Source organism: Calypte anna, chromosome 1, assembly GCF_003957555.1.
Source record: "Calypte anna isolate BGI_N300 chromosome 1, bCalAnn1_v1.p, whole genome shotgun sequence".
Classification (NCBI taxonomy): Eukaryota; Metazoa; Chordata; class Aves; order Apodiformes; family Trochilidae; genus Calypte; species Calypte anna.
Genome location: NC_044244.1, coordinates 89,911,278 through 89,931,895, shown reverse-complemented (window position 1 = coordinate 89,931,895; position 20,618 = coordinate 89,911,278). Strand labels below are relative to the sequence as shown.

At 41.8% G+C, this 20,618-nt stretch overlaps 2 protein-coding genes across 2 annotated transcripts; both read left to right on the top strand.

The window, feature by feature from the left end:
* The first annotated feature begins 362 nt into the window (after nucleotides 1-362).
* On the top strand, nucleotides 363-2,006 carry SNRPF (small nuclear ribonucleoprotein polypeptide F). Its single transcript, XM_030452049.1, has 4 exons — nucleotides 363-512; nucleotides 649-774; nucleotides 990-1,054; nucleotides 1,891-2,006. Exons 1-4 carry the CDS (start codon nucleotides 510-512, stop codon nucleotides 1,955-1,957), a joined length of 261 nt encoding a protein of 86 aa, XP_030307909.1. The 5' UTR covers nucleotides 363-509; the 3' UTR covers nucleotides 1,958-2,006.
* Nucleotides 2,007-8,343: 6,337 nt separating this feature from the next.
* On the top strand, nucleotides 8,344-18,929 carry AMDHD1 (amidohydrolase domain containing 1). Its single transcript, XM_030452026.1, has 9 exons — nucleotides 8,344-8,699; nucleotides 9,504-9,610; nucleotides 10,467-10,531; nucleotides 11,140-11,417; nucleotides 14,586-14,811; nucleotides 15,791-15,915; nucleotides 17,531-17,624; nucleotides 18,017-18,177; nucleotides 18,602-18,929. Exons 1-9 carry the CDS (start codon nucleotides 8,563-8,565, stop codon nucleotides 18,714-18,716), a joined length of 1,308 nt encoding a protein of 435 aa, XP_030307886.1. The 5' UTR covers nucleotides 8,344-8,562; the 3' UTR covers nucleotides 18,717-18,929.
* Nucleotides 18,930-20,618: the final 1,689 nt, after the last annotated feature.

Sequence of the window (20,618 nt, the reverse complement as noted above, 5' to 3'; positions counted from 1 at the left end):
CGGTTCTCCGCCTTCCAACACAAAACACAGTTGCCGCCGGCCCCAGGAGGCGAAAACGGCCCCTGAGGACCTGCGAGGCAGCGTGGCGGCGAGGAAGCCGCAACCCGGGAGGGACAGAGGAGAGCCAAGAGCTGAAGGCGCTGGGGACGCCGCCTCCCGCCCCGCCATGACGGACTCCGGCAACCGCCGACCACGCGCCAGCCCCGCCCCCCGCCAACGATTGGCTGGGAGAGGGGGAGGAGAGCCGCGGTTCAGCCAATGAGAGACACCCAGCTCGCCGCCCAGCCAATGGGCAGCCCCGTTTTGCTCCCGGCACTTAGGAGGGGCCGCCCCGGCCCTGTTGCCATGGCGGCGCGGCGGGGGTGAGGGGTCAGGGGTGAGCGCGGCGCCCCCGGAAGTAGAAGCGGGAGCGGGCGCTGCCTTCCCCCTTCTCTCGCGTCCCGCGGCGTGCACGAGGGGTTCCCGCGTGGGTCCGTGTTCCTCCGGCCGCCGCCGCGCGCCGCGTCGCCATGGTGAGGGCGGTGCTCGCGCCGCGGGCGGGAACGGGGGGAGGCGGGGAGGCGCGCGGCGCCGTTAACGGTTCCCGCGGCTGTTAACGGTCCCGGGGTGTGTGTGTGGGGGGCGCTGACCGTCTGCTCTCCCCCTCAGAGCCTCCCCCTGAACCCCAAGCCCTTCCTGAACGGTCTGACGGGGAAGCCGGTGATGGTGAAGCTGAAGTGGGGGATGGAGTACAAGGGCTACCTCGTCTCCGTCGACGGCTACATGAACATGCAGGTGAGGGCCGGGGTGGGCGGCGGAGGGGCGGGAGCCGGCCGGGCTGGGTAAAAGAAGAGGGCCGCCAAAACATCGGCGGTGCCTCGCCGAAGGGCGCGGGGTAGTTCGGCTTCCCCCGGATGCTGTCGGGGGGTGGCCTGAGGAGCAAAACCGCCCTCTGCTTGGCAAAGCTGATTCTGTCATAACCCTTGAGTGTTGCTGGTTTTCTCCTCAAGCTTGCAAACACAGAGGAGTACATAGACGGTGCGCTGTCTGGACATCTCGGTGAAGTCTTGATAAGGTAATGAGGGTATTTCTGGCGGGTTTCTTATTTATGGGGTTTCTTAAAACTTGTCTTACAAGTCTTACTGCTTGTTTTAAAATTTGTACTGCCAGATGGTGTATTTCTCGACTTAGGATGCTAAGTGCTAATGTGTCCGTTTTGTGAGGGCTATGAGGTACCTTCAGAAGGGTGAAAAAAGGAATTTCACAGTATTTTAAAAGCAGTACTTAAAATCTCTTTTTCAAGTAACTGGTTACCTTAAGTTTTGCAGGTTGTTGTATATGTATTAATCTCTCAGCATGATATTATAATCTCAGTAGTTATTTTATTGATATCTCGATGATCAGACATTGGAATAGGCTGCCCAGGGAAGTAGTGGATTCTCCATCCCTGGAGATATTTAAAAAGAGACTGGATGTGGCACTCAGTGCCATGGTCTGGTAACCGCAGGGGTAGTGGATCAAGGGTTGGACTCGATGATCTCTGAGGTCCCTTCCATCCCAGCCGATTCTGTGATTCTATGATATAGGTAGATACTATAAACTCAGTATATCAGTGTTTCACTACTGAAAACATTTTGCGTGTTTGGAAGTTAAACGTGACCATAACTCTTAACCCAAGATTAAAAATTTCTTGGACAACGTTGTCAAACAGTTACAGCTTTATAAACTTAAGCTTTTTGTAATTGTTGTGAACTTTGTAGAAAGCTGTACAAGGTCAATGTCAGTAATTTCTTGTGTGGAATTTGGCTATTGCCAGACTACACTCAAGTAGGAAAATGCTTAAAACAGTGTATAAAAGGGATGGGAAATACAAACATTTACAGTTAAGGAACTCTTTGTTTCTGTTGACAGGTGCAATAATGTTTTGTACATCAGAGGGGTGGAAGAAGAGGAAGAAGATGGAGAAATGAGAGAATAGGTGTTTTGTATATCTGGAAATAAACTTTTTGTTTGTTTGTTTTTCCATAGTTTTGTAATAATGTGTTTACTTTTTTCCATTCTCTTTCAGTATGGGGGAAGTTAATTCTTGAAAAGGTCTCTTGTCTTTTACTGACATCCAAAAAACTGATGCTGAGGGAATAGGCAGTTATTTCGATTCTAAGCTGAAAATATTTGCCCCTGTACTCAGCCCTGGTGAGGCCACACCTCTAGTACTGTGTCCAGTTCTGCCCCTCAGTTCAGGAAGGAGATTGAGGTCCTGGAGCGGGTCCAAAGGAGGGCAACCAGGCTGGTGAAGGGACTCGAGCATAAGTCCTATGAGGTGAGGCTGAGGGAGCTGGGGCTATTCAGCCTGGAGAAGAGGAGGCTCAGGGGAGACCTCATCACTCTCTACAACTCCCTGAAAGGAGGTTGGAGCCAGGTGTGGGTTGGTCTCTTTTCCCAGACAACTCTCAGCAAGACAAGAGGGCATGGTCTTAAGTTGTGCCAGGGGAAGTTTAGGTTGGACATTAGAACGAATTTCTTTACGGAGAGGGTGATCAGGCATTGGAATGGGCTGCCCAGGGAAGTAGCGGATTCTCCAACCCTGGAGATATTTAAAAAGCGACTGGATGTGGCACTCAGTGCCATGGTCTGGTAACTGCAGCGGTAATAGATCAAGGGTTGGACTTGATGATCTCTGAGGTCCCTTCCAACCCAGCCAATTCTATGATTCTATGATTCTATTAGGATGAAAAGTGAATTCCTAGAAAGAAACAAATAGCCCTTGTCCAATTTTTAAGTATTACCAGTGACAACAAATGCCTTTAATGTCAATGGAAATACCTGAATTTAAATGATTCCTGGATCAAATTAAATTTGCAAAGTTGTGTCCTCTGAAAGAGAATGGATTATGTACCAGATCAGTTTAGCATTGGTGGCAGTACTTGGCTGTCAGTCACACTGAACACTGCATATAACAGAAGGTGAAGAATGCTTCATCATGTGTATGCGACTTTCTTCTGCCATCACTAAGCTGCATCGCCGAGTAGACTGGGGGAGCTGCAGGAATAGTCTTTTCCCTCTGTAATGATAATAATAAGGGCTGTGGAATGAGCAGCAGGAAAAAGCTTAAAATTCCTTTGGTGCTCTGCTGTGGTCTTGGCCTGGTCATGGAAAACGAGCAGAAGGGACTCTTGCTGCTCTTTGCAGACTCCAGCTCCTTCTGTCAGGTTTTGCACAGGGATGTTGCACAGAAGCTTGAGATGATACGGAGGAAAGAGGTTTTCCAGAAACCTTCAGCACGCCACAGGTTGTGTCATTAGCTTACTTGGTTGGCCTGAGGAGAAGCGCTGTGTGGTGGCAACCTAACAAGGGAATAAAACCACATTCTGGCCAGCTTTCCTTAGTGGGTTTAAACACCTTCCTGAGACACTGGGAATGAACTCCCAGCAGAGAGTGGGTTTGCCACTGGTGTCCTGGACACACCGCAGAGAGCTCAGTGCCAGCCCTGTCTGCATCACCACCAGTTTGGTGATGCAAAGGCTTCTGAAATAAGGTACTGACATGAAGAACAGCTGTAAGCCTAATCCCCTACCTCAGCATATTTACAAACGCATTCAGCTTTCGGTTTAAATGCTATTATTTGATGCTTACAGAAAAGCATCACTGTTTTGAGCTATTAAAGTGGAAATTTTGGAGATGAGTCAGTCATAAGTGCAGTTCCACAAGAACTCGGCTAGTGCTGGCTGTTTACCGGTACAGGGCCCCACAGAAAGAATACATTGGTTCTAACTTTGTAACTGATCTTAGTTCTTGTGCCCACACACTGCAAAGATGGATGCATTTGTTTTATCTTTGCTACCGTAAAAATGTTCCACTCGTTTCAATGGTAGACCCCATGCAGGTAAAGTTAGACACAGACTTAAACAGGTGCTTAATTCAGATTTTGGTCCTAAAGGGTGTGAAAAAAGTTGCAGTGCAGACAAAGGTAAAAGGTACTCTTGAGTAGGTCAGTGTAACTGGAGCTGGTCCTCAGTTGGTATGGAGTAAGCTAGATTTTATTCCTTTCTTCTGGAGCAAATCTAAAAGGCAGAAGAATAGCAATTGTTTGCTTACATATGTATTCAAGGTATAAATAAAAGGGTTCATAATTTAACTTTTGAAATACAGTGTATATAAAGTAGCTAGAAATAAAAAGCATTCATGAGTTTAGGTTGTTAAAATTCTTTGTAGGATAAAAGAAATCAGATGTTCCATCAGGAAAAGGTTATACCCTGGAAAATGATGTACTAAATACAGTTAAGTCAGGTAGCCAAAAAAAAAAAAAAAGGCTAAAAATATATATAACAAGACTTGAGACAGGCAACACAAGCAGTTTTGCATAATTTTTGTTACTCATTTGAGTACAGGTTGTTTGCTGTTTACTTCTGACTTGGAAACCTTCCCATTCCTAGGAGTAGCATACGGCCTGGCTGAGAAGACCCTCTCTCCTTGCTGCTGCTAAGAGACAAAATGCCACCAACTTAATTCTATCTCGCACGTGTTGCTGGCTGCAAAGAATGGCCATAAGGCTGGGTGCCAAAGTGATTGTTGGCTGGATGTCCCCACTCCTGACAGGACACAAGTGCCCCACAAGCTCTCCTTTTCCATTTGCTGTAGTTTGTTTGAACAGGATAAGAAGGCTGGAAGAGGATATGCTGAGAAATATTCTGGCTGAATTAGATCCCTTGGGGCAAAGTGTAGTGTTCCCCTGAGATGTACCTCCATCACCAGGGGCTGATGGATTTTGCCAAAGAAGTCATTAAGAGAGAACCTGGGAACAGAGCAAGGATTCAGAAAGCTCATCTGAGCAAACGTTGCACTTCCGTGATTTAAAAGAAGTGAAGTTTTTCTGAATAGGAGAAAGAAAATGCAGAATTACTTAATTTTTACTTTCGCAAAGCTGTGCAAAAAAAAATCGTAATCAGACATAAAACTCAATCTGATATGAGGGAGCCAAAAGTATGTAATAATTCTGCCATTCTGAAATACCACATCTGAAAGTCAGTTCTTTCCATTCGATGCAATTTCTTTGTTTGATCACAAGGCTCCAGCAACTTCTGCTGCTTTTGTAAACAGGGAAATAACATTCAGTTAATTCCACTAGGATTTAATTCTTAAGATATGAACAGTGTCTCCTTTCAGGATATTTCATCATGCTATGTATATTATTGGGAAGGACTACTTAGCGGAAGAAAAAGCTAACATAATTAAAGGAAAATGTAGCAAAAATTTGGATTAAGAGTCATATCCAACCTTGGGCCTTCTTTATTTATTTACATGTAATTCACAAAAATAAACAATCTAAAGTAATCTTGACAGTATATTTGAAAAGGTGCTCCTTGAGGAAAATGTGTATTGTGCACTCACACAAAGCAAGAGGAGATGAAATCTCTTAAATCAGTAACCTGATAGTCAATTGATGTCTTTACTTATCTCTACTTTTACTAATTTTTTTCCATCTCTGTTCTTTCAGTAACTGCACTTTTTTTTTTTTTTTTTTTTTTTTTTGAGAAATTAGTTATTTTCCAACCAAAACTCAGGGAACCTAAGCTACTCTGTGATAATAATTTAAGGCATAGCATGTTATTCTTCAACCTGTTTTAGGATCACACCTTTTCAGCAGGCAAAGACCCACCAGCTATGCAGAGAACCGTGAAAGGAGTTTTCTTTTGGTTGCCTATCACCTCCTACAAAATTTTGCAGAAAAATAAACTATTATCCAAGATTAAAGACTTTAGGCAGGGTTCCTCTGGCACCCTGCAGTCTTCTGTTTATATCCAATTAATTCTGACATTAACATTTTTAAAGTACAGCCCAGCTGTTAGAATCTGTATTGTTTGTATCAAATTCAAGATTTTCCAGAGGATGCAACTGTGAAATTGTTCCTGCATTAACTTTTCTGGGCAGTACTTTAAAAAATATATCAGGCACAGCATATCAGAAACCACTGATTTTGCAGTGGATTGACCTTTTTCTTCATATACTGATCTATTGCAGAGAAAAATATTCACCTGAAGAGCACAAGGGCATATACAAAAACACAAACATAGATATAAGTTTTCTGCATGGGGAAGGTAAGTTTGAGAATTAAATACATCCCTATTTTTACCAAGCATAAAATCTATTTAAATCAGGAGCTGCCCTCGGTTTTGGAAAAACCTAGTGCACTGTACTAAATTTTATCCTTATGGAGTGTAAGAACAGACTTGTCACAGCTACTAAGCTTTACTCATAATTTGTCTTTCCTTCTGCCCCCCTTTTTATCAAAAACTAATGCTATCTGTGGATGGAGTCTGAAACTGGATAACTAGAAATAGAACTGCAGACGAAACCTTTGCTTTTCAAAATTCTCCCTGGAATTGCTGAAAGAGACAAATATCAAAAAATACATAGCTGTGAGAGAGCCTTCAGGCCAGTTTGTTTGACTTCCAGGCCACACTTACAGAAGCATCAGATGGCCAGGCACGCGATTAAATGTGTAGATGTGCAAGTACAGGTGGGAACTTAATGGTCATTGGTATTTTCTCAAAAGCAGAAAGAGTAGCTCGTTGGACATACACTCTAAAATACTTGTGAATACGAGGAAGATGATAGGAGGAAGACAGCCCTACAGTGACACTGCTCATTCTAGACCTCTTTATTCACCTGCCATCTCTGTACACAGAGAGTTGAGCTGTGTGCTCACAGGGGGGTGCTGCCTTCTGCTTCAGCTAAATCATCTTCTTTTCAGTGCTTTTATTAGCATGACTCATACTACAAGTGCCAGGCTCCACCACAGCCTGCTGCGTTTCATTCCTGATACACCAGCTCTCACCCCACCACTGCAGTGTCCTTCTGCCCTTGGTCTGACTCTGTTTCAAGGTTCCTCTTTAATTTCCACTTCTAAACACAATGTGATACTGTTGGGAGAGGCCAAAGTCAGCAGCAGGAACCCCTGGAAGCAATAAAACACCATGTACTACCTCTTCTGTCAATCTGCCTGCCAAGCATGAGAGACCATTTAGGAGGAAGATGAAGATTATGTTATGGTGCAGTACTGGGCCAGTGGAACAGTATCACAAAATAACACCCAGTGCTATCAGAGTTTTACTCACCATCAGTGTTGTTATTAAGTGCAAATTACTGTGTTTTAGCTGTGTACCTTGCCTCCTTAGCAGACAACACTTAACCAGAAAAGCTCATTCAAAGAGCCAACACACCCACCTGGTTTCTGTTGTACAGGTATATGTTTATGAACATAGGTTGTAGTGAAATGAGGCAACCAGGTGCCACTAATTACCAGGGAGTGGGCATGAGCTTGTGCTAAGCCCACCGTGCCTGATTAAGGCGGGCCCCCACTGCGCATGAGCAGGATTAGGGGGCCAATAAAAGGTGATGCCTGAGACACAGGCTCAGCTCAGACCTGAGCAAGCCAGCAGAGAGGTCAGTTGCTCTCGAAGCAGTAGCACTGAGCCAGGCTAGTCAGCCCTGAGGGCTATAGGCTCACAGCACTATTTGTGAGTCTCTGCTGGAACACCTAGTTGGACCTTGAAGCACCGTGCCCTAAAAGAGGTTGGTCTTGCTACAATAGGTGTTCCATTTAAAACCATTTAAAATCAATTCTCTTTCTAAAGATAATAGGGTGTCTGAAGAAAATTAAATGCCACTGGAAAGGTTTCTGAGGGACTCCCTATTTAGAAATGCACTCTATTTGCCACCTGGGAATTACTAGAGCCCTGTACTCACTATGAGAAAAGAAGTCTATGCTGCAAGTATTTGTTCCCCAATCCTCCCATCCCGAATTCTGCAGGGGGCAGCAGAATCACACCGACCTTTCAATGGTGGAATTGGACAAGTTAATATCTGCCTGGACAAGTTAATGTCTGCCTGAAAATCCAATGTGGTGAGAGTGCTGTGGTCCTTCAGGGGCTGGGATGCTGGCGAGGTGATGGATCCTGGCCAAGTGATGAAGGCTGGGAAGGTGATAGATCTTGGTGAGGTGATGGATCCTGGCAAGGTGATGGATGCTGAGGAGGTTATGTTCACTGAGGAGGGGGTATGTTGGCAGACAAATGCTTCTGATTCATAAACTTCCATTTTCTTGGCAAAGGGAAATCTCCAGATGGTGGTGCAGTGTGGGCAAAGGGCTCTGGAAATCCCCAGCTGCCAAAACTGATGCTTTGGAGATTTTCATAAACCAGCACGTTGCATGGGTGTTGTCACAGTGCCCTGGACCGCAGGGAGAACAACATCCCTCCCCTAAAGCAGCAAGCTGCTGCCAGACCCAAAGCCTTGTAGTTACTTCAGCTCAAATTTCTGTCAGGTGCCGAACGTGGCCACCCCACTGCCTCACCCGTGCCCCGGAGGACTCACCCGGGCTGCCCCACACTCCGTGTCTTGGACCCTCTCTTGGGAGGATGATCAGCAAAAACCGACCCGGACAGGGACACGGCCAGGCCGGTTCCGAGGCGGGGCAAAGCCTCCCCCTCCCGCACCGCCCCTGGGGACTTTGAGCGGAGCGGTTGCTGCCCCCTCCATCCCGTTCCGCCCCCCACCTCGCCATTTACCGCCCTGCTCGCAGCCATGGCGGGTCGGTACCGGCTCCTCTTGGAGAACGCCCAGCAGCTGGTGCTGGTTTGCAGCCAGGGAGAGGAGTACCTGAGGCGGGAAGGGTCCGCCAGCCTGGCCCTGCTGCGGAACGCCAGCCTGGTGGTGGGGCTGTGAGTGCGGGGCTGGGGCGGGAGATGCGCTGGGAGGGGGGGGCGGCGGCCCCGCATCTCCTGACGGCCTCTGCCCGGGGCTTGCCTCTGCCAGGCGGAACCTGCCTTGGTGGTTTTATTTCATAGAGTGATTTGGATTGGAAAGAACCTTAAAGATCGTCCCGGCATAGGCAGGGACACATCCCACTGGTTCAGGTTGCTCAAAGCCCCATCCAACCTGGTCTTGAACACTTCCAGGGTAGGGGCATCCACAACTTTCCTGGGCAACCTGTGCCAGTGTCTTGCCACCCCCACACTAAAGAATTTGTTCCTAACATCTAACCTAAATCTACCCTCTTCCAGTTTAAAACCATGGCATGATGAGCTCTGAAGTCTTTTCCAGCCCAAACCATATTGTGATTCTATGATTCAGATCCAGGCAGTGGAGGCTGCTGGTGACAGTTTGATTTCCATGAGGAGAAAAGTGCCCTGCAGATATTTGCTGGAAGAATGCTATATATTTGTTGATTCACAAGAGAAAAAGTAACGTTTTGTAGCAGAAATGAGAACAAAAGAGCTCCAGAGCATCATCCTGAGGGATCTGAGGGCAAGTTAACTTATGTAGAAAACAAATGAAAATGCATAGCATTATCCCACGTTTTTTTGGTGCATCTTTAAGATTAGCTAAGCACCTCCTGTATGCATCTTCAGTCCTGAAGGTCTCTGCCTCTGCTTTCAGAGACTTGTTGATCCAGGAGCTCTGTCAATGAGCATTTGATTTTGCAGCAGGTTCATCTCCCTTTGTTCTTTGTGTGCTGTTTGCAGGGATGGTTGTATCAAAGCTGTGGGCTTGGTAGATGTCATTCGCGATCAGTTTTCAGGAGCAACATTTGAAAGAGTAATTGACTGCTCTGGCAAGTGTGTTATACCGGGTAGGTTTATTGTTTCATAATGATACTGTGTTGAATGGTGGCCAGTACTTGGAGACAAAGTAAATGTGTAGTAAACACTCCTCCATCCTTTTTCCTATGCATTCACTACTGGTTTCATAATATCTGATGTTGGGTGGCAAAGTACCATGGCTTCTTCATAAGGACTGCTACGAGGAGAAAATGCCAGCATTTGGGGTGGCTTTGTCATTTGGATTTGTGGTAGAGCTCTGCCTCCTTTTGTTTTGTTTTCTTCTGTTCCTCTGGGGGGATCACAGCAGTAACACAGCTGCCTGTGTTACTGAGGGACTTCTCAGCTTCTCATCTCTTCTCTCTACCCGTGACCTGTCAGCCATTTAGCCATGGGACTCAGTCTCTCTGTCTTGCCTGCAGCTGGAGCCAACAGGACAGCACAGTATTTTAAGTCACATACCATGCAACTTTATTTGATAAAGCAACAAATCTGAGCAAATCTGTTGTATATTAAACTTTGCAAGATGTGCTGTTAATTGTTTTTTTAAAACAACTCTTTTTAGACTTAGTCTAATGAAGTCTGTCAAAGTTAGTTGTTTATAATTTTTTTTTCAGTTTGAAAATGTCATCAAAACAACAAAAAAACCTCAGCAATGGATGCACTCACCTAGACATATTTTGCATAGCGTGTCCTACCTAAAACTGAAAGAAAATTAACAGCTTTTGAAGAAAATCCTAGATTTTGGCAGTTGAATTTTTTTTTTCTCTACACACTAGAGGCTGTACAGGGGAGTTTCTGTAGTGCATTTCAATTGTTTGCATGTCCATAAGTTTTTCTTTTACGAAGTGGAATTACCTGAGTGTACATTTGCTTTTTTTTCTTTAGGTTTGGTAGATGCACATACACATCCAGTGTGGGCTGGTGATAGGGTTCATGAGTTTGCAATGAAGGTAATGGCATAAAATTACACAGCTGAATTTTTCTTTTTTTTTTTTTTTTTTTTTTTTTTTTAATGCATAACTATTTCTACTTTTTAATGACTCCCATTTCTCATTTATTAGAAAAATATATAATTTCTGTCTGGTAATCTAACTTTGAACTCTGGAAGGAGGGGTGATTTTTGAATACTGGTAGGCTGAGAGAGGAGTGTAACTGCATACTTTGCAGCCAGCCTTGTTATATTTTTTTCCATTAGCTGAAGCAATACAGGGGTGCAGCCTTTTATTACCATCTAAATATTGGTTGTTTTGCCCGTCTCTTTTTCTATTGAAATGAATCTTTGAGTTAGAGATAGGCTTTTCACTTGGGCTCAGGGAGAAGCAAATCTTCAGAGTAATTCTGTTAATGTCACTTCTTATATTTCTTCACCAAAGTGGAGGGGAGAAAGAGAAGGAGGGGGAGGGATGAGGAATCAAAGGAGATTTTTTTCCCCACTTCTTTTCTCTCTCACTGCAAAGTCATCTCAAGGCACCTTTCAGAACCCCTTGTGAATAAAATGCATGTTTTATTGCTAATTGTATGGGTGATTGGCTTTTTTGTTTTCTCTTTTCCCCTCAAGCTGGCAGGTGCATCCTATATGGAGATCCACCAGGCTGGGGGGGGAATACATTTTACTGTGGAGCACACACAGAAGGCCACAGAAGAAGAGCTGTTCAGTACCTTCAAGCACCGACTGGAATGCATGTGCAGAGCAGGATCCACCTTGGTTGAGTGCAAGAGTGGATATGGCTTAAACTTAGAAACAGAGCTTAAAATGCTCAGGGTGATCGAACGGGCCAAGCAGACCATGGATATTGGCATTTCATCAACTTACTGTGGAGCTCATGCTGTGCCAAAGTAAGGTGACTTCATTTTTTTTTTGCACTTGTTAAGTATTACTGCTTTGTTTTGAAAATCAACTGCTGTTTTCAGAAAGTCTTCCTCTGCCTTCCTAGAATATAACATCATTGAAGCACTAGACAGTATCTACAGGAGGCTGTACAAAATTTTAACTTGAAGGAAGATGGGGAAGTATTATTTAATGGCTACTAAATGCCAACATAAAATTTACACAGAATCCCTGCCTCCAGCTGATGCTCACACTGAACATAATTCCTATTATAGGGTTTCCTGTACAGAAAGTTCTTGTGATTTGGTTTGCTGCTACCCTTCAAGCTTTGTCTCTGCCATGAATTTTATTTTGATCAGTTAACAGAAAAAAATACTGGGTTTAATCCTTATATGCCTCAGTAACCAAAGCTTAATTATGCTTCCATGCAATGAAGAATTGCATGCATCTTATAGGTATAAGGTCAGTAGAAGGTTAAAGTAAATTTTGTTTATCACAATTCTTTTGGTGGCTGAACTCAACATACCATAAAAAGCCTTTCTCACTTTGGCATTTTTTCCCTGTGATGAAAATAACATCTTAAAGTTACCGGATTTCATTGTGTGGAAGAACTAATGAGGAGATTTAGCTAGGTAGGTGTATATGTAACATATATTTTGACAGACTAATTGATAGGCTGCCTGAAAACAAGGCATGAAGGACAGAGGCAGACCTAGCATCACAAGGATACTGTGGCAATATTTAAGAGATGTTAATTTAAGAAAAAAAAATGTATACTCTAGAAAATCTGCTTCTGACATTAAAAAAAAACATGACCTAAAAAAAAATTATTTGCAATCTCATTTTTGTGTATTTGGGTCAGGACAGCAAGTTATCTTTTGTTGATGTAACTATTTAAAAGGAATCCTCTATCGTCTTCAGTAACTGGAAGATGATTAAGCACAAAGTAACTAAAATCTGGTGAAAACACAAAATAGTTCTTTCAAGAAGTTCTACTAAAATTTGGAGGACTTAGTGGTAAAAAAAAATGGAGGTTTTACCCCAAAATATACCTATTTCTTAGCTCTTACTTCACTGATCCCCTAAAAAGCCTTGGGAAAATTTTTGTTGTAGGTGTTAATGGCAACTCTTGACTAGATGGCCATTAAAAGTCTGTAAATCTTCTGCTGGTTTTGTAATGACTATAATCATGTAAATTTGTCACTGCCAATCTGCTAACATCAAATCAATTTATTCTCTTTGTTGTTATTTATTTATTATATCTATTTTTTATTATTATTTTATCATTCTATTTAATGTGAAATGAGAGGGAAGTTGTGCTTAGACCCCCCCAAGGTGCCAATGCCAAGGAGCTTTGTTAAGTTCTCACCAAACCATTTTCTTGCTTCTTTAACATGGCTTAATTTACTGTTTCAGGTCTTGCTTCTTACAGCAGAAGCATCACCTGAAGGTTCCTTTAATCAACAAAAGTGTCAACTCTTCTGTATTGCCAAGTCTTGCAATAAGTGGTGTGTCTTGTAAAGGTTCAATATGTGGAATTAAGAGGAGCCCACCACTGGTTACTCTTTTTTTCCCCCATGGAAATTAGTTTTGGACAGATGTTGAGAACCTGCCCTGAGTTTCTTTTTGCATTTCTAGCTATGTGGTAATTCAGTCTGATTTTCTGCTTCTAAAAGGCAGCATTGACACATTGTTCAAATTGACCCTGCTCTGCATGAGGGATTGGATCAGATGAGCTCTAGAGGACCCTACAAATATGGTTATTTTGAGGGACAGTGCATTGGTACTAGGCAATACTTACTAAAGCATTTGCCAAACCGTGGCTACTTGAGTCTGAGCCATCTAGAGAAAAACAAAGCTGCTTTGTTTATAGTGATCTTTGTTCCTGTCCATCACTTTTAGAAAATACTTCTAGCCATAGAGCTTTCAGTTCTTTAAGAAATGAACCAAAAAAAAATCAGAATATGGAGAGCAGAAAAACAATTGTTCTGTCATCACTCCAGTCTTAATTTTTTCTTCAAATTCATGATTGTAGGGATGGCTGATCCTAATTTTTTTTTTAATTATTGTTAAGATTTCACTGGACCCTTTTTATCTTTAGGAGAACTTTTTCATAATGGTTTCTTGATCAGAAGTCTCTTGCATCAGAATAATGGCCCTTTTGCATTCCTGGACATTATGTCCACCCAGAAAGTGAAACCAAGACTGGTGTTTCCCTCAGTTTTGTCTTGGCTCTGGTCCTAATCTTGCAGTCCAAATTTCTGTGAAGGCTGCTGAGTAAAAGAAGAAAAGGGAGAAGTCTTGGCTGAGCAACCCAAATGACTTTTGCAGTGAGAGGTTAACAAAAGAAGGACTGTAAGGCAGGTCCTGCTCTGCTTCATAATAGCACAGCCTTGTTTATAAATCTGAGCAGAATTTGGCTTCTTGGACTTACTGCCACTGCAAAACTCCCAAATCTCCCACATGTGGCACTTGTATAGTGCATGCCTCACAGTGCCTGAAACAAGGGCACAGATGTCACAGACACTTAGCTGCAGCATGTCACTTATCTTTAGATCTTAAAATTGGAAAATATTAACTGAACTGCAGATCTGGGCATTGTTTGCTCTTTCAAAGGCATTTAGCGATGTCTCCTGGCTTATCTTTGTGTATTAGGGGGTTTATAAATGGTTCTGACTTGGGTGAATCAAATCTTGAGAAGTTCCTCTCATTTAGAAATCATTATCTAGGTACCACTCTGAAGAGGTCAGTTTAAAATAATGATTTGTGCTCCATATCCCCTTTGAGCTTTGATACTTGCATTAAAATATTGCATGAATGCCATTTAAAATATTTGCATAATCACTGACATATTTTCAATGTGTTTTAGAATACAGTGTAGGTAGGACAGAATGTATGAATAGGAAAGCAGAAGTATTTGTTTTAAAATTCTCATGTCTTGGTAAGGTAACCATATAAAAAATATCTAGCAGTGCTATCTAACATTCTTTGACTGGAAAGTAATCAGTGTTTGAGAGAACGTGAATTATAGTAGTTTTAAATTTTTTAATCTGAAGGCTTTTTGAGTAATTTGTGTAATTTTCTAAATGATCTAAATAATTGCCTGTGCAATTTGAATGTTTTCCAGACTTCAAGGATGTTATTCTTATGCATCTGTAACATTTTCTCTTCATTAGAGGGAAAACTGCTACTGAAGCCACAGATGACATTATCAATAACCATCTCCCTAAACTGAAAGAACTCCAACTAAGTGGTGAAATACATGTTAACAATATAGATGTGTTCTGTGAAAAGGGAGTCTTTGATCTGGAGTCTACCAGGAGAATTCTTCAAGCTGGAAAAGATATAGGGTTACAGATTAACTTCCATGGAGATGAACTCCATCCAATGCAATCTGCTGAGGTACCTCTTTCTTAACATGCACTCAAGCCATTTCTGTGAATTTTTCTTTTTGCTTTGCTCTTGTGAGAGCTTATTCTTTGAAATAATTGCACTTTTCAAAAGCAAGGTTTTCTGTTCTAAGACTTTACAACGTAGACCATTCATAGACATCCACATCTATCAGAAGATAACAAGTGCAGCCCTTTGTGTAGCTTTGGAGTTCAGGACATGGAAGGAAGCCTTGACCTCTGGGACTAACACCCGCTGACTAATCAAACATTGACTTTGCTTATCTTCCACATAGGATAAAGTGGATATCCATGAACCCAAGAATGACAAAAACATTATTTCTATGCAACTTGAAAAACCTTTTTTCCTTCAACATCCTGTAAGCAGCAACAAGTAAGATGTGCAGTGAGCAAACTCAGAGGGATGGCTTAGTCCAGAGTAGGCTACCCAATATCTTAGTAAAGAAAGGCATTTAAGACTGTGTTTCATCATCATTTAAATATTGCTTCCTTCCTGTGGGCTCTGCTCCAGTTATTCTCTGCTGTATTTAAGAAGAAAACTATCACCAAACCAAAAACTTAATGAATTATAAAAGACTTTTTGGTGCTTCATCATTGAAGACAGCAGTTGCACTACTAGTTCTGCAACCAGTTATCAGTTTTTATAACCCTTTTCTGGTGGATACTTTGCAAACAGGAGGTGGTGGTGGGTTTACCCATAGCTGTCCCATAGTTTGCAAGTTCATCTGTTAAAAACACCACTGAAACTGCGCTTTTAGTCTGCTCAACACCTTTTTGTGATTAACTTTTCCTGCAGTAAATTCACAAGTATTTTGTCTCTGCATTTTGTTTGTTTCTTCAAGTGTTTGTTATTTATTCCTGTAGTTAGTTTTATATAAATAGTGAATTGTCACCTCCAGTGGTTTGATAATAACATTGCTTTTTCTGGATTAATTGACAACTGTGAGTAATTTTCTCAAAAATCTCTTCAGCTTGGGGCTGAACTAGGAGCCCGAGCTATCAGCCACCTGGAAGAAGTTAGTGATGAAGGAATCACAGCAATGGCAAGAGCTAAGTGTGCTGCTGTCCTTTTACCAACAACTGCCTACATGCTAAGGTAAGGCCACTAGATGGGAGGAAAACTTTTATAACAGCAAAACCAGGCTTGTGGCTTTAGGGTTTTTTAATGTAAAAGCATAAGCTTGTATCTATGGCTTGAGGATCTGGTTGGATCAGAGAAGACAGTCACAAACACTGGGAGCTGAATGAGCTTACTCATGTGTTGGTTTTGGTGGAGATCCTAGAAAATGGAGTAATACCCTGTTTCTGAGAAGTCTCCCAGTAGATTTGGAGTGGTTCAGTCAACATTTTAATTTAACCCTTATGACAGGCTAAGGTGATAATCAGACATTTATTTAAGAAGAAAAGGAGCCTGGTTTTCTTTAATCCATTTAGCCTTTTAAAACTGAATTGTATTATTTTCTGGAAAATTATATCTGCAATATATTTGTTTGCTCTCTTACAGAAGATTTTGCTGATAAACGAATCTTTTGGTTATCTAAAGCACCAAAAGACTGGGTAGCATTTTTAAAATCTCATCTGCTATTAATCCAGGCAGCACTGAGCAGTAGGAAGTGAGGATCATTCAGTGCACTTGTTACTGAACACAGACTTCTCAGTTTAATACCCATTAAAAATTAAGAAGAGATATAACAGATAAGAGGTTAAAAGAGTACTAGAGGGTCAAAAGATGGGTCATATGTATGAAGTTGCTACGAAGTGATGAGACCTTTTGCTGGCCTCCCTCAGCTCCTTCAGCACTAAAGGTAAGAGCTCAGACCTGCAGTTAACCACACTCTTAACCCCCAGAGCATCGTGGTGTGCAGGAGCAGGTCGTGTATTCTCGTAAATCTGCTAAGAGGCTTCTAGAGAGAGAGAGAGTGTTGTCATACCAGATGTAAGCACTTCATTGAGATCTCATTTATTGTTACTTTCTGTTAACTGCAGTGTTTCTAAAAAAAACCATTTTGAGGAACAGATGTTCTAGTGTTTCATTTGTATTGTTACACTGGTTTATTTTCAGGCACGGTGTTTAGTGCTGTTGGCTTTACAGCAGCTACAGCTAAAACTTTCCTGTGGCTGGCACCCACTCTTGCAAACACCTACCCAGATTAATCCAGTGGCCAAACAATTTTGAAGAGGCTATTCCAGATACTGAAGTTATTAAAGATATCTTTTGCATGAGTATTGCTAAGTGAGGAAATCTGCTAGTGTATACAAGTTAAATTCACAACCTCAACTTACTATTTTGAATTGGAAAGGGACTATTGCATTGTGTTTGCCACTGCTTATATTTGGTAGCCTGTCTTTAAAGCTCTAAGGACTACAAAATTACTTTTTTTGAGAAATGAAGGTTTTCATCTTGTAAATCCTTCCCTAAAGTGACTGCGGACTGGATAATAACCAACATTTCAGTCACCTGGAGCCGGATGCTCAGTAGTGGCTGCTGTTGCTTTTGCTGTTATTGCAAAAGCAATGGATCACACACTTGCCATTTACACTGTCCATAAACTAATTGGTAGGGAGCCAAGAGGAGAATTTGGCCTTTTGTCTCCAAAAGAATAAACGTAACTGAAGGCACAAATGTTGCCAAACTGGGTGATGACTTCTACTCTTGTAATTCATGATGTAATAAAACTGAATTGTACTGACAAGTGTCTCTTTCCCACTAGACTGAAGCAACCTCAAGCTAGAAAAATGTTAGAAGAAGGAGTTATTGTTGCTCTTGGCAGTGACTTTAACCCTAATGCATACTGCTTTTCAATGGTAAGCTATTCTTCATCCTTATGACAACACAAAATTATGAAATCTCTTACCAGGAAAACCTGGATATAGATATTACTTAAAACAATCTTGACGTCTGCAAAGCAAGTTCTATGTCCAGCTTTGACAGTTGCTTGTGCATATTTATGTGGATTGGTACTTTTTGCCAGAAATTCTTGAAGCCAGAAGGGCTTTTATTCTTCATATGCACAGAAAGGCTTATAAAAAAGGCCCTCAAAGTTCCTGATTTCGGAGTTTTCATTTTGGATTTGCCAAGATTTACACTATGCAGGACAGCTCCTGTTGGAAGGGAAAGAATGCTTAGAGGTTTGAGAGATGAACAGCTTTATTTGTGTTACTTGTAACTCCCATTTTCCACTTAACTTGCCTGCTAGCCTATGGTGATGCATCTGGCCTGTGTAAACATGAAGATGTCGATGAATGAAGCACTAGCAGCTGCCACCATTAATGCTGCTTATGCTCTGGGAAAATCAGATATGCATGGCTCCATAGAGACTGGCAAGCAGGGGGATCTTGTTATCATAAATTCATCAAGGTTTGTTTTTCTGTTGTCTTTTGAAATGTGATTTAACAGAAGGGACTTTGTTTTTCACTGAATTGAAGATGGTGGAGAGGTTAGTGAATTCCATGCATTTTAGAAGTTATTTTCATCTGGAAAAAAAACCAGACACTGGTGGAATTTTAGACCCACTTTCATTCACCTCTGTCACTTCAGTGGAAAAGAAAGCCTAAAACTTTTGTGGCTAATATTACAAATAATCTGCTCCTAATTAAGTGATGATAATACCTGTTTATTTTGTGGAAGGAATTCTCTATTGATTTGTACATTAATTCACTGTATTCATGCAACATATAAGCATGGAATAGTATTTTTTGATGGTTCACACAAATCTTGTAATTGCCAGGTATACTGGTGAGCTGCTTTTATGCAGGTCTTAAATATGTTATATTTTTTTTAGGTGGGAGCACCTGATTTACCAGTTTGGGTGTCATGAAGAATTGATCAACTACATTATAATTAAAGGAAAAGTCATCTATCAAAATGAGAGGTGTGGGACAATGAGTAGTTACTGAGAGGAGACAGTAATTTACAAAGCTGCTATAATGAGATTAGCATGGAATATTTCAAGGCAACAGACAAATCAGATTTGTACTTACTGGTAAATTGTTTTCTTGTTTATCTTGCCAATCCATTTATTCAAAAGCATTACCCATCTGGTACATCTTCCTGTCCATTGTCCCTGTCTCCTCTGAATAAAAATAGTTTTGAATTGTATCTATATGAAATAAGACAGTTTAAAAAAATGTTTTCCTACACAATATCAATCGATAAAAGTATAATATCTTAAAAACCAAACCATAACAACACCACAAAAAACCAACCAACCGAAGAAAACCCCACCAAACAAAAAAACAACAACGAATGAAGAAAACTGAATCCAGGTAAGATTTATCGGGTAGTGTGATGTTAAGTGATGTGTGACAGAGGGTCAGGGGCTCAGGCATGCATATTTGGGACAGCACTTGGCAGTGCTGAGAGGCTGCAGCATCCTTAGGCACCATTCATAGCTCCTGTGTCTGCTCAGTCCCAAACTTGGCAGATACCAAGAACCAGTTGTGGTAGGAGGCACATGTTCTTACCTCTCTGAAATACGAAGTCTCCTGGTTTCTGCAAACTTGAAACTCAGTGTGTGCTGGCAGCTGGGAGCCCAGCAAGGTGCTGCTTAGCAGCTGATCTGCAACATCTTCCCTTGCTGTGGATCCCAGAGCTTTGGCACTCTGTAGAGACACAAAGAAAAGGAGGCAAGAAGAATGCAATGAGGTACAGCACCCATGGGCTGCTGGAAGTTGGAGTGCACTGTGGGTTAAGGATTGAATTAGGTTTCCTACTGGAAACCAGCACTGCCAAAACCTTGCAGATCACCCCCCAGTGGCACTTAGCTCACTGCAAGAAGATCTGTTAAAAAACAGCCACCTCTCAAAATTTCAGTCACCATGAAACTTAAAAGAAGAACACCAGCAGACTTGTGCAGATGTTCCAAACAAAAAAGATTGTTCTCATTTAAGCTCAATCTGAAATAACGTGAGACATATTTGTTGATGTGATGTTCATGTTATGTTTCTGATGATGAGTATGAATATGATTACTCCTACTGAGAGCAATTTCAAAACTTAAGAGCCTTAAGTTATTTTTCAAGCTGTCTTTCAGCTTCTGTTTTTTTCCCAGGGCTTGAACCATCAATTGAGGATGTGGTATGTGGAAAAAAGGATGGCTCAGCTCTTAAGTTAAAGATGCTGCAGTATTTAAGCTGAATCTGCACTAGAGAGGGTGTCTGAAGGTGTGCTGGCCAACGCTTTTCTTCAGCTTTTCAAATGGATGGTTTCAAAAGGGCTTAACTTGCTGAAGGGGAAGTAAAAAACCTACACCTGGCAAGCATGAAAAACTTGGCATCAAAAACAAGTAGATATAAGCAGGTGACATAACCTGTGGTACAGAGCAGAATGCTTTAGCAAACCAGACACTGGAGGATGGACAACAGTCTCATTTTCATTAACAGATATTTGAAAGGTATCATGAATATGTATGAGCTTTATTATGATCTTCTGATCTCCCCAACCCTTGGGCTCATCTGTTAACATACAATATATATATATGTGTGTGTGTGTGTGTATATATATATATATATATATATATATATGTGCTACTCCACAAAATATGTTTGTTCATGCTTTATTTGAGCCTGGCTAGCCAACTAAATCAGTTTTTAAAACAATTTAATGTCATTCCTGCCACTAGATGTGTTTTCCTACAAGCAAATATTGCACCGGACATGGGTGTGGACCTTTGATTTTATAGAGGTTGGAAGAACATCTGAAATATATGATTGCGCAGTCCATTCTGCCCAAGACAGCAGTTGTAACTAATGTTTATGCAGGCTGTTGAGGAAACCTGTCAAGAAATGAGTGAAGGCATCT

Coding starts and splice junctions, on each gene's coding strand:
- SNRPF (XM_030452049.1), top strand. Junction 775..989: donor ACGGCTACATGAACATGCAG/GTGAGGGCCGGG, acceptor TTTCTCCTCAAG/CTTGCAAACACAGAGGAGTA. Junction 1,055..1,890: donor CTCGGTGAAGTCTTGATAAG/GTAATGAGGGTA, acceptor TTCTGTTGACAG/GTGCAATAATGTTTTGTACA.
- AMDHD1 (XM_030452026.1), top strand. CDS start 8,563: ATGGCGGGTCGGTACCGGCTCCTCTTGGAGAACGCCCAGCAGCTGGTG. Junction 10,532..11,139: donor TTCATGAGTTTGCAATGAAG/GTAATGGCATAA, acceptor TTTCCCCTCAAG/CTGGCAGGTGCATCCTATAT. Junction 17,625..18,016: donor ATGCATACTGCTTTTCAATG/GTAAGCTATTCT, acceptor CTTGCCTGCTAG/CCTATGGTGATGCATCTGGC.